Here is a 16334-nt window from a genome sequence, read left to right as displayed (position 1 = left end):
CCTACTCCTGCACCTATTGTCTATTGTCAATACTTCAACATTTAGTCACAATTGGTGTTATTCTGAAAGACAGTCTTGGTCCAAACACAAAGTCACCATGTTTGCACTCCAGTATTCAATAGCATCATATTTTGTATTCAATCCAAACTAGGTTTAGCAGATCAAGGAATCTAACTTTACAACAGTCAAACCTCACTACTCAACACCAATAAACAACAGGAAGCAGAAACCCTTGGACCATTCATTCTTCTTGACAGCATTACAATCAGTTCATTAAATTTACCTGACTTACACTTAAATCAAGGCAAGAAAGCTCATTGAACAGACGACACAATCGACAAAAAGTTTCCATTTCAAACTGCAAAAGGCCCAAAAGAAATTCAATCCGCAAAACATGACTCAATTAAATGTGGGCATCAATCGTCACTTTGTACACCGTTTAAAAGACCAACAAACTATCACACAATACTAGAAAGTGTATCTTCGTCCTTTTCTTGATTTGAATTCCCTTACAGTCCCAACATAACAGCAAACTTTGCGTCATTTTAAATCGATTGCATGAATTAGTTTCAAAACTACAGCAGGATTGACCTGGTGACGTGTCTGGTAACTTGAAGTCGTTGTTTCTTTCACATGTACGAACTAATCACTATAGAATTTATAAATACAAACATCACAATTGGTGTCAACAGGATGAATTCCAAAACTACAGGGAATAAAAAACATCGGAGTGGGGAGGTAGAACAAAGAAGAGTGCTAAACCGTACAAAATTAGTGTAACAGAGAACAGCAGAGACTGAACTTGGAGAGGTGCTGCTGAAACCCAGCCTAGTAATTCAAAACTCAGTTAAAAATCACACAACACCAGGTTATAGTCCAACAGGTTTATTTGGAAGCACCAGCTTTCGGAGTATGAGGAGTAGCGCTGCGAAAGTTAGTGCTTCCAAATAAACCTGTCGGACTATAACCTGGTGTTGTGTGATTTTTAACTTTGTCCATCCACAGTCCAACACCGGCGTCTCCAAATCCTTTTAAACTCTTAACTGATGCGAAGGGAAGTCTCTCCTCGGCCTCACCTGTCTTCACAATCCTTGCACTTGATGAGCACGGCGGCGCTTTGACAGAACAACTCCTCGGCCATGGTGTTTGGGGGTTCGAATCGTGAGGCCACTTTCACCTCATGGTCAGCCCCTGACAGAAAGTCCGGTCGATAAGTGAGCGACTAAGCAGAGCGGCCTTTCTCACATACTGGGTGGCTCGTTCTCCGAGCACCGTTCCTATTTCCAGGTGAAGGCTGTGCTGGGCCCGCCGCTCTGCTCATTCCCTCAGTTGCCAAGGGCGACCGTTCCCGGCCGTGTTCCCGCCACCTACACAGCGCCGCCAAAGAGCTAGCCCCTGACAGCCGGACGCCAAGAGGCAACACCCATTCCAGTTTCTTACACTATCCGTGCTTCTTGCTGCCCCCTCTGGGCTGGGATGAATCCCTGGCGGCAATTGAAGTACAGTACAGTAAATTCCTGCAATCGTTCAACGGTAGGAAAGCGAACTAAAGCGCAATACATTGGAAATAGAACAGTTTTCTAAACAAAAACAGAAAACGCTAAACTCATCGAGCAAATCTTGCTGCAGCTCTGGAGACGGAAATAGTTAACATTTCAGGTCAAGACTATGAATCACAACTGATGAAAAACAGAAAACTAAACAATTGTGATTTTTATTCATGAGATATGGATGTCGCTGGCTAGCCTGGTATTTATTGCCCATCCCTAATTCTTCTTGAGAAGGTGGCGGTAAGCTGCCTACTTGAACAATGTTAAAAATCACACACCAGGTTATAGGCCAACAGGTTTATTTGGAAGCACTAGGTGGACTATAACATGGTGTTGTGTGAGTTTTAACTTTGTCCACACCAATCCAAGACCGGCTACTCCAAATCATGACGACCTGAACAATTGTAGCCTTGGGTGGTGTAAAAACACCCACAATACTGATCGGAGTTGTACAATGAAGTGCCTCTGAAATAGTTAATGTTGGAGCTGAATGAAGTTCAACCTACTCAGACAATCTTGCAGTCTTTGCAAGCAGTCGTGCACAAAATCCCAATCTAGCTGAAAATGTTAGCTCTAGTTCTTGGTAGTAAATAGTTAATGTAGCTAGTCAATTCAACTTAAAGATTGCTCTTTTTAGTGTCTTGGACCTTAGCAAGGTGATACCATTTTTCACCAATGCCATCCAAAAACAAAGGAACTCTCTTTCAAAGGAGAACAACAAATAAAAAGCTAACACCAACTAGTTGTGGAACGACAAAGGCATTATAGTGGATCTCAAGTCTCACCAATGTTAATAGACTTGGACAAAGTACTGGAAAAGAGATACAGAGCCAAAGTGGCTTCATAGTTAACTTTCTGGTCAGCTATTGTTTCCAACATTTTCTGCTAAGTAATGGGAAAAGAAACTATCAAACCACACCATTATTTTAATGGCTATCTTTATATGCAGTAGATCAAGCTGTGTGTAGATCTTCAGCATGCAAAACAAGTGTCACTACATGTTGAGGTTATACCAGTCCCCAGTATTACAAAGGCTGGGATTTAGCCACATAGGTAGGTAGTGTGCTGATCAAGCTGGCCACTTTATCTTGAGTGACTTCCCAGAGTGTTGGTGGAGCTGTGTTCATCCTAGAAAATGTAGAATATTCCATCACAGTCCATACATGTACCTCTTAAATAGTAAACAGGCTTTGAGGAATAAAGGTGAGTCACTCGCTACAGAATTTCCAACCTCTAATTTGCTACTACAACCACAGTATTTAAAAGGATGCTTCATTTACATTTCTAATCAAATTCCAACCCCAAAGCCCTCACCACCGCTATAGATGTTGATGTTGGGGAATTCAGGGGTCAAATGTTTAGGCATGATGATTAAATTTTGTCTCGCTAAATGTAGTCATTGTCTGGCACATGGCACAAATCACAAATGTTACTTATCAACTCAAATCTAAATGTTATCCAGAAGTTGCAGATACGGACTGCTTCAGTATCTGAGCAAAAACTGAAGTTGTTGGAAAAGCTCAGCAGGTCTGTCTGCACCTGTGAAGAGAATTGTGAATGGGACAGAACACTGCAAAATGATCAAAAATATCCCCACTCCTGACTTTATATGGTGGTTCAGTGGTTAGCACCGCTGCCTCACAGTGCCAGGGACCTGGGTTTGATTCCAGCTTTGGGCAACTGACTGTGTGGTGTTTGCACATTCTCTCCATGTCTGCATGGGTTTCCTCCAGATACTCTGGTTTCCTCTCACAATCCAAAGATGTGCAAGTCAGGTGAATTGGCTATGCTAAATTGCCCATAATGTTAGGTGCATTAGTCAGGTGCAAATATAGGATAGGGGAATGGGTCTGGGTGGATTACTCTCCGGAGGGTCGGTGTGGACTTGTTGGGCCAAATGGCCTATTTCCACATTGTAGGGAATCTAATCTGATCATGCACAATTGATTACCATCATTCAAATGAAGGGTACACATTCAAAACATCATTACTTGTCTGTTCTTTTTACCAATGCTGTATGATTGCTGTATATTTCCAAATCCTCTTTTAGATTTCCAGAATTTGTAGATTTTCCTTCCTGATTTACCATTTCATCCTGCAAGCTTCATGTGTAGATATTTGTATTCAATCTGTACAGACATGTTATGACAGATGTCTGATAGGACTTGAACCCAAACAATTAATCAAAACTAATCTATGTAAAATACATCGATGCTGCAAACAAATCAATTATCGCAGATAACAGACTGCACCTTGATTACCAAGTCAGCAAACAATACAAAAGTCTCCAATGTTGCAACTGCAAAAGCCACAGATAGAACTGAAGTGACTGATAACCCTCGTGGTTATGTGAACAGTTTCCAATCTGGGAATGACTTTTGTTTCCCATTGTTAGTTAATTCATTTATGTAAACAAAAATCAGACAATTGTCTTTGAATTGCTCCATACCAGGCTGTTTTGTGTAGTTCTCATCTTCCCTCATACAAAGAAACAGAAAACAATTCCAAAATATGATGTTTTTTAAAAACTGGTACAATACTTACTAGCTACAGATTCCAACAATATCAGCATAAGAGTCATAGAGTCCTACAGCACATAGACTTCAACCCAGACTGATCCATGCTGACCAAAATGTCCATTCACATTAACCCCATTTCCTGCGCTTGGCCCATATTCTTCCAAACCTTTCCTATCCATGTATTTGTCCAAATATATCATTTAAAAGATATATTATGGATGTAAATAATATGCTTAAACAGTTTAAAACCTTGTACATTATTTGGACCAGACTTTGGAAAGATACTATCACTGAGGGAAAGGTGAGGACTGCAAATGCTGGAGATCAGAGTCAAAAATGTGATGCTGGAAAGGCATAGCCAGTCAGGCAGCATCCGAGGAGGAGGAGAGTCAATGTTTCAAGCATAAGCTCTTAATCAGGAATGTTACTGAGGGAGCAGAGGACACATAAGGCTGAAAATTGGTGTTGGTCATGCTTCAGCCAGCAGAAGGAACTGAGGTCATGTTTGGTTGGTGGCTGCCCTCTCCGTTAAGGATGGTGACCTGTCCCAAGAGCAACTACACAAATGATGGGCCAGTAGTTCAGCAGCACCACCATATAGTATTAGGATAATTGATTGAGGATGACAAACGGTATGAAATTTTGTTATTATTACTTGGTAGGTACTTGATAGAGTGGTTATGAAGGGTTTAAAGTAGTGCAGGAGGGGGACGGGAACCAGAGGAGTAGGGAAATAAATGCAGAAATTGAAGAAGGATGTAGAAACCAAGGCAAACATGACTAAGAACAAGAACAGGCAGGGAAACGCTGCTGGAAAAAGCAAGGGAGGTTTTCTGAAATACATTTGTTTCAATGTGAGAAGAATAATGGGCAAGGTAGATGAGCTCAGACCTTTGACTAGTATTTGGAACTATAACATTATCGCAATTATGGAAACTTGGCTGAAAGAGGGACAGGACCGATGGCTGAATGTCCCAGGATTTAGATTAGATTAGATTGCCTACAGTGTGGAAACAGGCCCTTCAGCCCAAACCGACCCTCCGAAGAATAACCCACCCAGACCGATTTCCCTCCGACTAATGGACCTAACACTATGGGTAATTTAAGCCTGGCCAATTCACCTATCTTGTATTTCTTTGGACTGTGGAGGAAACCGGAGCACCCAGAGGAAACCCACACTGACACAGGGAGAATGTGCAAACTCCACACAGTCACTTGAGGCTGGAATTGAACCTGGGTCCCTGGCACTGTGAGGCAGCAGTGCTAACCACTGAGGAGGTAATGAAGATGATTGATGAGGGACAAGCAGTTGATGTTGTTTACATGGACTTCAATAAAACCTTTGACAAGGTCCTTCATAGCAAACTGATTCAAAAGGTGAAGTCACATGGTATCAGGGTGAGCTGGAAAAATGGACACAGAGATAGCTTAGTCATAGGAGACAGAGGATTGTTGTGGAAAGATGCTTTTTGGAATGGAACGGTGTTCCACAGGGATCAGTGCTGGGACCTTGGCTGTTTGTGGTCCACATAAATGATTTGGAGGAAAATGTAGCTGGTTTGATTGATAAGTTTGCGAATGATACAAACATTGTTGGTTTTCCAGACAGTGACACCCCATACCAACACCAGCACCTCCACTGATAGTGAGGAGGATTGTCAGAGGATACAGATCAGTTGGAGTCATGTGCAGAAAAAATGGCACGTGGAGTTTAATCTAGACAAATGTGAAGTGATGCAGTTTGGAAGGTCGAGTTAAGGTGGAAATTATACAATGAATGGCAGTGAATTCCCTAAGGAGGAATACTGATATTCAGAGGGATCTGGATACGCAAGTCCACAGATACTGAAGGTGGCTACTCAGATAGATAAGGTAGTAAAATATGCCCAAGGCATAATGGAAGGGACAATTAGTACAAGGATAGATAAGATATACTTCAGATTTATAGAACTTTAGTTAGGCCATACTTGGAATATTGCATACAGTTCTGGTCACCACACTACCAGAAGGATGCTTTGGAGAGGGTACAGAAAAGGTTTAACAAAATGTTGCCTGGTATGGGGGATTTTACATGTGAAGAAAGGTTGGATGGACTGGGTTTGTTTTCACTGGAACGCAGGAGGTTGAGGGATGACCTGATAGAATATTATGAATGGCAGGGGTAGAGTGGTAAGTATGAGGCTTTTTCCCAAGGTGGAGGTGTCAATTACTAGGAGATACAGGTTCAAGGTGCAGGGGAGAAGTTTAAAAGAAATGTGCAACACAAGTTTTTCATATAAAGGTTGATGAGTGACTGGAATGCATTGCCAGCAGAGGTGGTGGAAGCAGACATAATAGCAGCATTCAAGAAACACCTGACTGTGTGGAGTTTGCACATTCTCCCTGTGTCTGCGTGGGTTTCCTCCGGGTGCTCTGGCAGTGAAGGCAGTTTTAATTTGGAAGGGCAAAATGTGTTGGTGCAGGCTTGGAGAGCCAAAAGGCCTGTTCATGTGCTGTATTCTTCTTTGTTCTTTGTGCAGCTGAGGTTAGATCTCAGAATAGAGTATTGTGTGCAGCTCTGGGCACCACATTCTTGGAAGGATGTGAACGCATTGGAGAGATTGCAGAAACAGTTTAAAAGAATGGTTTCAGGGATGAGGAACTTCAATTATAAGGATATATTGAAAGACATTGGATCCATTCTGCTTAGAGAGAAGACTGAGAAGAGATCTGATAGTGGTTTTCAAAATCATGAGTGGACTGGATAGAGTAGATAGGGAGAAGATGTTCAGGCTTGTAGAAGAGATTTAAAGTGATCTGCAAAAGAGGCAAGGATGAAGTGAAGAAAAATGTTTTTCTTAGATTACTTACAGTGTGGAAACAGGCCCTTCAGCCCAACAAGTCCATACCAACCCGCCGAAGCGCAACCCACCCAGACCCATTCCCCTACATTTACCCCTTCACCTAACACTATGGGAAATTTAGCATGGCCAATTCACCTAACCTGCGCATTTTTAGACTGTGGGAGGAAACCAGTGCACCCGGAGGAAACCCACGCAGACACAGGGAGAATGTGCAAACTCCACACAGTCAGTCGCCTGAGGCGGGAATTGAACCCAGGTCTCTGGTGCTGTGAGGCAGCAGTGCTAACCACTGTACCACCGTGCCACCCACTCTAAGTAATTAGGGTATAAAGTGCATTGTTTGGAATTGTGGTGTAGATAGATTCAATTGATGCATTCAAGAGAGCATTGGATGTTTATTTGAATATAAATAGACAATGAGGAAAAAGCAGGAGATTGCCATGAGGTAATGATAGAGCTGGTAAGGACTGCAGATGCTGGAAAGTCAGATTCGATAAAATGTAGAGCTGAAGAAAGTACACCAGTTCAAATAGCATCAGAAGAGCAGGAGAGTCGACATTCCAGACAGGACTCCTCATCAGGACTGGGGAGGAGGAAAGGGGCTAAGGAATAGAGGGATGGGGTGGGGCTAGGGGAAAGGTAGGTGGAATGGAGATAGGTGGATGCAGGATGAGATTGGTCAGTGGGAAGGGTGGAATGGATAGGTGGGAAGGAGGTTAGGAATGGTCAACAGGGTGGGGCAGAAAGGGAGGGCTGGACTTGGGGTGACTTGGGGGTTGTGGCGATTTGGAAGCTGGTGAATTCTATGTTGAGGCCATAAGATTGTAAGCTCCCGAGTTGGGAGATGAAGTGTTTTTCCTCTTGTTTACATGTGGCCTTATGTTGATGAGGGAGGAGGCCCCAGGATGTACACATTGTCGGGGGGGGGTAGTTGAAATGGGTGGCAACCAGGGGATGGGGTTGATTGGACATACTGACCACAAATGTTCCCTGAACCAGTTCCTGAATTTGTGTTCAGTCTCTCCAAAATAGAGGAGACCACATCAGGAGCAGTAAATCAGGTTAGAGAAAATGCAGATAAATCTCTGCCAGATTTGGAATGATTAATTGGGGCCTTAGGTGGAGGTAGGTAGGGGGGGGGGGGGGGGGGGGGGGGGGGGTGGTGGCAGGTGCTGCACCTCTGAGGCCGCAGCAGAAGGTGCTAGGTGTGGAGGAGAGGTTGGTGGGGAGTGTGGACCTAACAAGGGAGTCACGGAGGGAACAGTTCTTGCAGAGTGCAGATTGGGGTGGGGAAGAAAATATCTTTTTGGTGGTAGGGTCAGACTGCAGGTGGCGAAAATGGCAGAAGGTGATGGGTTGGATTTGGAAATTAGTGGGGTGGAAAGTGAGGACCAGGGGAACTCTGTCCTTGGTGTGGTTGGGGATGTGTTGAGGGCAGAGGTGTGGGATATGTAAGAGATTCAGTTGAGGGCGTCGATGATCACGGGGGAGGGGAAATTACGGTCCTTGAAGTAGGAGAACATCTGGGATGTCCTGGAAGGGATTTGCTCATCCTGGGAGCAGATACAGTAGAGGTGGAGGAATTGGGAGAATGGGATTGCATTTTTTCAGGAGGCAGAGTTGAAGGAGGCATGGGTCAAGGTAACTGTGGGAGTCGTGGGTTTGAAATAGTTGTCAGTGCTAAGTCGCTTGCCAGAGATGGAGATAGAGAGGTCCAGGAAGGGGAGGGAGGTGCCAGAGATGATCCAGGTGAATTTAGTGTCAGATGGAAGATGTGGGTGAAGTTGATAAACTGTTTGAGCTCCTTGTGGGAGCATGAGGTGGCGCCCATACAGTCATCAATGTAGCAGAGGAAAAAGTGGGAGATGGTGCTAGTGTAGTTGCGGAAGAGGGACTGTTTCAGTTATCCTACGAAGAGGCAGGCATAACTTGGACCCATGTGGGCACCTATAGCCACCCCTCAGGTTTGTAGGAAGTGGGAGGATTCAAAGGAAAAGTTGTTAAGGGTGAGGACCAGTTCCATCAAATGAATGAAAATGTCGGCGGAGGGGGACTGGTTGGATCTGTGGGAGAGGAAGAAGCAAAGGGATTTTAGGCCCTCCTTGTGGTGAACATGGTTTTGGGGGCTGGGGAATTGAAACTCATGGAGAAGGTGTCCCAAACGTAGGAGGGGAGTTCTTGGACCAAAGGGGACAGGACAGAGTCAAGGTAAGAGGAGCTGAGTTCAGTGAGGCAGGAGCAGTTGGAGACAATGGGTGGACAAAGGCAGTCAGGTTTGTGGATTTTGGGTAGGAGGAGAAATGGGCAGTGCAGGGTTGGGGAACTATAAGATTGGAGGGCTGTGGATGGGAGATCTCCCGAGCTGATGAGGTTGTTGATGGTCTTGGAGATGATGGTTTGATGATTGAAGGTGGAGTCGTAGTCAGTAGGTAATGATGCTCATTTGAAGAGCTGGTGCAAACACAATGAGCGAAATAACCTCTTTCTGCACTATAACACTTCTGTTATACATGTGTTCTGTGACATACAGCAATGCTTTGAGAAATTAATGAGTTTTTATTCTTACACATACATCACTCTCATGGTCAACATTTATCGTCTGCCCTACTTTCCCCTTAACTGAGTGGCTTGTTTGGCAGAGGGCAGTTAAGATTCAACTACATTGTTCTGGATCTGGACTCACATGTAGCCTCAATCAAATAGGGACAGCAGATTTCCTATCTGTAGAATCTTGATTAACCAGTTACGTTTTTACAATGACAATGCTTCCTGTAACCATAGCTGCAGGAAAGGCGCACTGTCCATGGAGTCGTAGTGCCTGTGAAGTCACTTTATTTATAACCTGCTTTGATTACCCACAACACCAGCAGTAATCTCTTGCACAATTATATCATCATCTCACCTTTTTAAAAAACAAATTGCCTATTTCCATTCTTGACCTCAACAGTTTTACCTATCAAAGTGGACAACTTCACATTTATTCATGTTATATGACATCTTCAATGCATTTGCCCACTCACTTAATTTGTCTAAAACATCTTGAAGACTTTTTACATTCCTCCTTATTACTCATTATCCCAGTTAGTTTATGTTATCTACAAAATTCACTCTATTCTCTCTCCAAACCATTAATTTACATTCAAATACCAGAGGCTAAGCACTGATCTCTATGGTACCTTACTTGATACCATCTTCCAATCTGAAAATAATGCATTATCCCTACTCTATGTTTCATGTTTGCTTAATTATAATTCTTAATCGATGTCAGTATATTATTAGCAATTGAATGTGCTTTGATTTTGTACAGTAATTTTTTTATGTAGAACTTTATCAAAAGCTTTCTGAACATCTACATACACATCTACTAGCGCTTCTTCATCTATCCACTGGTGACATCCTCCAAGACCTCCAGGAGGTTTGTCAAACATGATTATCTGTTCATTAATCCATACTGACTTTATGTAATTCCATTGCTATTTTCTGTGTCTGAATTTTCTATTCTTCTCACCAAAATAGACAAACATTCACTTTCCCATATTATGAAGATGGCGTATACAATCAGCCAAATTTTTGCCTACTCACCTAACCTATTCTCTTTTTTACAGTCTCTTTGTATATCCCTCAGAAATTGCTATCAGTTAAATTGGACCATGTCAGAGTTTAGGGGTAATTACATTTCAGCATGTTCATGTCAATGTGATAATTTAAAAAAAACACTCAACTTGCAGTGTTTCTATAAATGGTCAGGTGTAAAAACAAAGGTTAATTTTGCATTAAATACACAATTCTGAAATATGTGGGAGTGCCTGTGTAAGAATGTAACTTTGACCAGAAGTCGTTTTTGATAAAGCTTGTAATTTGCTGTCACAACAACAAGTGTGGTGAGATCATATTTGTCCTCTGTAGCATTATATACAACATAGGCAATCAGTGCAATTAAAGGTTTGATTTATGCAAACAAAATTCCCATATCCATTGTATTTAAAAACAACTGTTAAGCCATAATGTGTTGGACTTCATCCCGTTTGTCAGAAAGTATATACAAGTTAGTACAACGAACCTTTAATTTACAAGATTCATTTGTAAATTATTTACCTAATAAAATTTATTTGAAAAGTTCTTTGTTAAAACAAAATACTCTCCAATCTACATACAGTGCTTAGCAGTGAAGTGAATAATAGTTTTAGTCTAAATCTCAACTTGTTTTTGAGCCACCACTAAGATTGCATTTCCACCTCTGTAATTTTGCCTGATTTTGTGCCTTCTCAGCTTATCTGTTATTGAAATACTAATTCATGCCTTTGTTACCTCCGGAATTGATTATTACAATCCATATCCTTGTTCTCTCGTCTCTTCATGGTTTTGACCTTCATGTCTCAGTAATCTTATCTGTATCCTCAAACCTCTGAGATATCTATGTTTCTTTAATTCTGACTTTTTGGCATTCCCTGATTTTAATCACTCTGTCATTGACTGCCACACCTTTAGATGTCGAGGTCCCAAGTTCTGGAATACCTGCCCTTCACCTCTCTGCCTCCCTATTTTGCTTTAATCCCTTCAACCATTTCTTTCAAACCTACCTATTTAACCAATCTTTTGGTCATCTAGCTTGATCTTTCCTCGTATGTCTCCCTTTTCCTTACCTTCATTGCAGGAGTGTTTAAATGATTGTTCTCAGAGCTATGACCCGTCTAATTCACACACTAGGACATCAGGCCACCAACAGGGACTAGTGTAACAGTTTGTTTTAACTTTCTTTTTGTATACTTCTCGAAGACCAAAACATAAACTTCTGCAAAGGTGGCTTTCTGCTGACAGGGAGTAGATAGTCAGCCTCCTAATTATTTCTTGCTGTTTAAAATTTCCCTGACAATCATATGATAATTCCATGGGTCCCAAACAGAATTATGTCAGATAGTGCCTGAATTTATGTTGGCGGTCTTTCTTTTTCCTGTACCAAACTTAAAAGAAACATATTTTTGAGTTAAAAGTTAATATCATGGTCCCTCAGAGTATTGATCCAATGTCTTGACACCTACCAACAATTTCAACAATCAGGACTCATACATAAGAACAAAAGAACATAAGAACTAGGAGCAGGAGTAAGCCATCTGTCCCTTCGGCCCTGCTCCACCATTCAATCGGATCATGGCTGATCTTTTCATGGACTCAGCTCCACTTACCTGTGGTCTCACTGTATCCCTTAATTCTTTTATTGTTTTTAAAAAAAATCTATCTTATCTTTAAAAATGTTTACAGAAGTAGCGTCAACTACTTCACTGGGCAAGGAATTCCATAGATTTACAACCCTCTGGGTGAAGAAGTTCCTTGTCAATTCAGTCCTAAATCTGTTTCCCCTAATTTTGAGGCTATGCCCTCTTGTCCTAGTTTCACCTGCCAGTGGAAACATCCTCTCAACTTCTTTCTTATCTATTCCATTCATAATTTTATATGTTTCGATAAGATCCCCCTCATTCTTCTAAATTCCAATGAATATAATCCAATCTACTCAGTCTCTCCTCATAAGCCAACTCGCTCAACTCCAGAATCAACCTTGTGAACCTCCTCTGCACCCCCTCGAGTGCTAGTACATTTTTTCTCAAGTAAGGAGACCAAATCTGCAAGCTGTACTCCAGGTGTGGCCTCACCAGCACCTTGTACAGCTGCAGCATAACCCCCTCCTTTTAAACTCAATCTCTTTGGCGATGAATGACAAAATTCTACTTGCCTTCCTAATTACTTGTACCTGCAGACCAACCCTCTGGTCCCTCTGCGTAGCAGCATGCTGCAATTTTTTACCATTCAAATAATGGTCCTTTTCACTGTTATTCTTACCAAAATGGATGACTTCACATTTATTAACATTGTATTCCATCTGCCAGATCTATGTTCCTCAGCAAAGTTTCACAGTCCTCTGCACACTTTGCTCTGCCACTCATCTGCCATTCATCTGCAAACTTTGTCACACCACTAGTTACTGATTGCCAATCAGAATAGCACTCATTTATCCCCACTCCTTGCTTCCTGTGAGTTGACCACTCCTCTATCCATGCTAATACTTTACCTGTAATGCCATGGATCTTTATCTTATGCAGCAGCCTCTTGTGTGGCACCTTGTCGAAGGCCTTTTGGAAATCTAGGGACACCACATCCACTAGGTCCCCGTTGTTCACCTTGCTCATAATGCCTTCAGAGAATTCCAAAAGATTTGTTAAGCATGACCTGCCTTTCATGAACTCATGCTGCATCTGCCCAATGGAACAATTTCTATCTAGATGCCTTGCTATTTCTTCCTTGATAATAGACTCAAACATCTTCTCCACTACAAAGGTTAGGCTAACTGGTTTATAATTCCCCATCTTTTGTCTACCTTCCTTTTCAAACAGTGTGGTCACATTTGCTGTTTTCTAATCTGCTGGAACTGCCCCAGAATCCAGCGAATTTTGGAAAGTTATCACAAGTGCACTTGCTATTTCTCCCGCCATCTCTTTTAATATCCAGGAATGCATTCCATCAGGGCCAGGAATCCTTTGTTCATTAGCTTGCCCAACACTACCTCTTTCGTAATAATGATCATTTCCAGGTCCTCACCTACCTTCATCCCTTTGTCATTTTCTGGCATGTTATTAATGTCCTCCACTGTGAAGACCGAAACAAAATACCTGTTCAATGCCTTGGCCATTTCATCATATCCCATAACCAAATGCCCCTTCTCATCCTCTAAAGAACCAATGTTTACTTTTTTGTTTTATATATTGATAGAAACTTTTGCTATTTGTCTTTATATTCTGTGCTAGTTTTTTCTCATGTTCTAGCTTACTTTTCTTTATAGCTCTTTTTGTGGCTTTCTGTTGACCTTTAAAGTTTTCCCAATCTTCTAGTTTCATGCTGTTTCTGACCACTTTGTATGCCTTCTCTTTCAATTTGATAGCCTCCCTTATTTCCTTAGACACCCATGGCAGATTACCCCTTTTCTTACAGTCCTTCCTTTTCACTGGGATATACTTTTGCTGAGCACTTTGAAAAATTGCTTTGAAAGTCCTTCACTGATCGTCAACTGTCCCACCATAAAATCTTTGTCTCCAGTCTACTTTCGCCAAGTCCTCACTCATTCTGTTGTAGGCTCACTTGCTTAAGCACAGGAACCTAGCATTGGATTTTAACTTCGCATTCCCCATCTGTATTCTAAATTCAACCATACTGTGATCGCTCCTTCCAAGATGGTCCCTAATGATGAGGTCATTAATTATTTCAGTCTCATTGCACAGGACCAGATCTAGGATAGTTTGCTCCCTTGTCAGTTCCACTATATACTGTTCAAGAAAACTATTACGGATACACTCAATGAACTCCTCCTCAAGGCTACCCTGATTGAGCTGGTTCAACCAACTGACATATAGATTAAAATCTCTGATGATAATTGCCTTACCATTTTTACATGCATTAGTTATTTCTTTGTTTGTTGCCCGCCCCCAATGTGATGTTATTATTTGGTGGCCTATGGCTATGCCTATCTTAGAATTTCAAATTTCCACCCAAATGGAATCAATCCTATTCTCCGTAGAACCTATATTAGAATTAGAATCCTTACAGTGTGGAAACAGGCCCTTCGGCCCAACAAGTCGACACCGACCCTCCGTAGATTAACCCACGCAGAGACCCACTTCCCTACCCTGTATTTACCACTGACTAAGGATCTACACTATGGGCAATTTAGTATGGCCATTTCACCTAACCTGCATACCTTTTGGATTGTGGGAGAAACCCATGCAGACACGGGGAGAATGGGCAAATTCCACACAGTCGTCCAAGGCTGGAATCAAACCTGAGTCCCTGGCGCTGTGAGGCAGCAGTGCTAACCACTGAGCCACCATGTTGCCCCCAAATATATCATCTCTCAGCACCGCCCTGATGTTGTCCTTGAATATCAGACCTACACCACCTCCCTTACCTTCCTGTATCCTTCCGAACATAGTACTGTTGCAGATATCACATCCGAATCTCACAGGTTGCACACTTTACTAGCCATTCAATTATGATAACATTGCCACTTAAACACCTTGTACCACACTTGCTGGCGCAATTACTTCAATTACTTTTCCCTTTGCGGGACAAGGTGGCACACAATTGGAAGCAGCTACTGTTAACCTGTGGGCAACAGGAGCAACTGCATACTTTTGGCTCCATGGTATAGATGGTACCTGTGTGGCTATTGCTGAGGATGTGACCAGCAGTGAAACTAAAATGATGAAAGATGCTGGTATCTGCATACCCGATCCTCCATCCTGAATCCCATTCCCTTTATGGGCTTAAGTGGTGGGGGAAGGAAAACCCATTCAGTAGTTAGCAATGGTCTACAGAATCTCCCATAACACAAGTGGATGTAACTCAGTCAACAGACATTCATGTGTCACTGTTGACTACACAGAGATTGATCAAGACTGTCCAAATATAAGAAGCATTCGATGGCCCCATAATAAACATTTAGTCTGCCTTGTCCTTTCATTTGGTGCCCATCTGTGATAGCTACTGCAGATAGTATTATTTTACTCTGTTTCTGCAGAAAAAGAGAATCCACTGTGTAAGGGTGACCAAAGTTGTGACTTCAATGTCCAGGGTTATTCAATTTTCAGGAAAGACAGTCAAAGGAAAGGACTGTGTGGAAGTGCTGGTTGAGGAGGAGATTAACACAATAGTAAGGGAGGACATTAGCCTCTTCGATGTGGAATCAGTATGGGTGGAGCTGCGGAACACCAAAAGGAAAAAGACCAAGTGGAAATTGTGTACAGACTACTAAACAGTGGATGTTATAGTGGGGACTGTATCAAACAGGAATTAGAGATGCTCGCAGTAAGGGTCCAGCAGTTATTTTGGGTGACGTCAATCTTTATATTGATTGGAAAAACCAAACTGGTAGCAATGCGATGGTGGAGGATTTCTTAGAATGCATGACGGATGGTTTCCTCGACCACTATGGCAAGGAACAACTAGAGAGCAAGCCATCCTAGATTAGGTCATGTGTAACAAGTGAGGATTAATTAGCAGCATTGTGGTGCGAGAACCTTTGGGGAAGAGTGACCATAATACAGTAGAATTCTCCATTAAGATGGACAGTGACACAATTAAGTCTGAAACAAGGGTCCTGAACTTAAAGAAAGCTAACTTTGATGGCATGAGGCATGCATTGGCTCGGATAAACTGGCCAAGGATACCTAAGGGGTTGACAGTGGATAAGTGATGGCAGATATTTAAAGAACACATGGATGAATTTCAACAATTGTACATTCCTGTTTGGCGTAAGAGCAAAGAAGGGAAGGTAGCCCAATCATAGCTTACAAGGGAAATCAGGAACAGTATTAAAGCCAAGGAAGAGGCATACACATTGGCCAGAAAAAAACAGGAAACCCGAGAATTGGGAGAAA

The 16334-nt window shown here is 42.2% G+C and overlaps 1 protein-coding gene across 1 annotated transcript in view; it reads right to left on the bottom strand.

Moving 5' to 3' along the window:
• The window catches only part of LOC122561669 (spindle assembly abnormal protein 6 homolog), an 89293-nt gene extending 87881 nt beyond the window's left edge, over positions 1-1412 (bottom strand). Inside the window, exon 1 of the mRNA XM_043713652.1 lies at positions 1077-1412. Within this exon, the coding sequence (XP_043569587.1) occupies positions 1077-1141 (65 nt within the window). The 5' untranslated portion in view covers positions 1142-1412. The remainder of the gene's footprint in view (positions 1-1076) is intronic.
• Between the last annotated feature and the right edge of the window lie 14922 nt (positions 1413-16334).

This window comes from Chiloscyllium plagiosum, chromosome 2, assembly GCF_004010195.1.
Source record: "Chiloscyllium plagiosum isolate BGI_BamShark_2017 chromosome 2, ASM401019v2, whole genome shotgun sequence".
Taxonomy (NCBI): Eukaryota; Metazoa; Chordata; class Chondrichthyes; order Orectolobiformes; family Hemiscylliidae; genus Chiloscyllium; species Chiloscyllium plagiosum.
The sequence above is the reverse complement of the archived record's forward strand: the minus strand, read 5'-3'. Positions and strand labels throughout refer to the sequence as shown.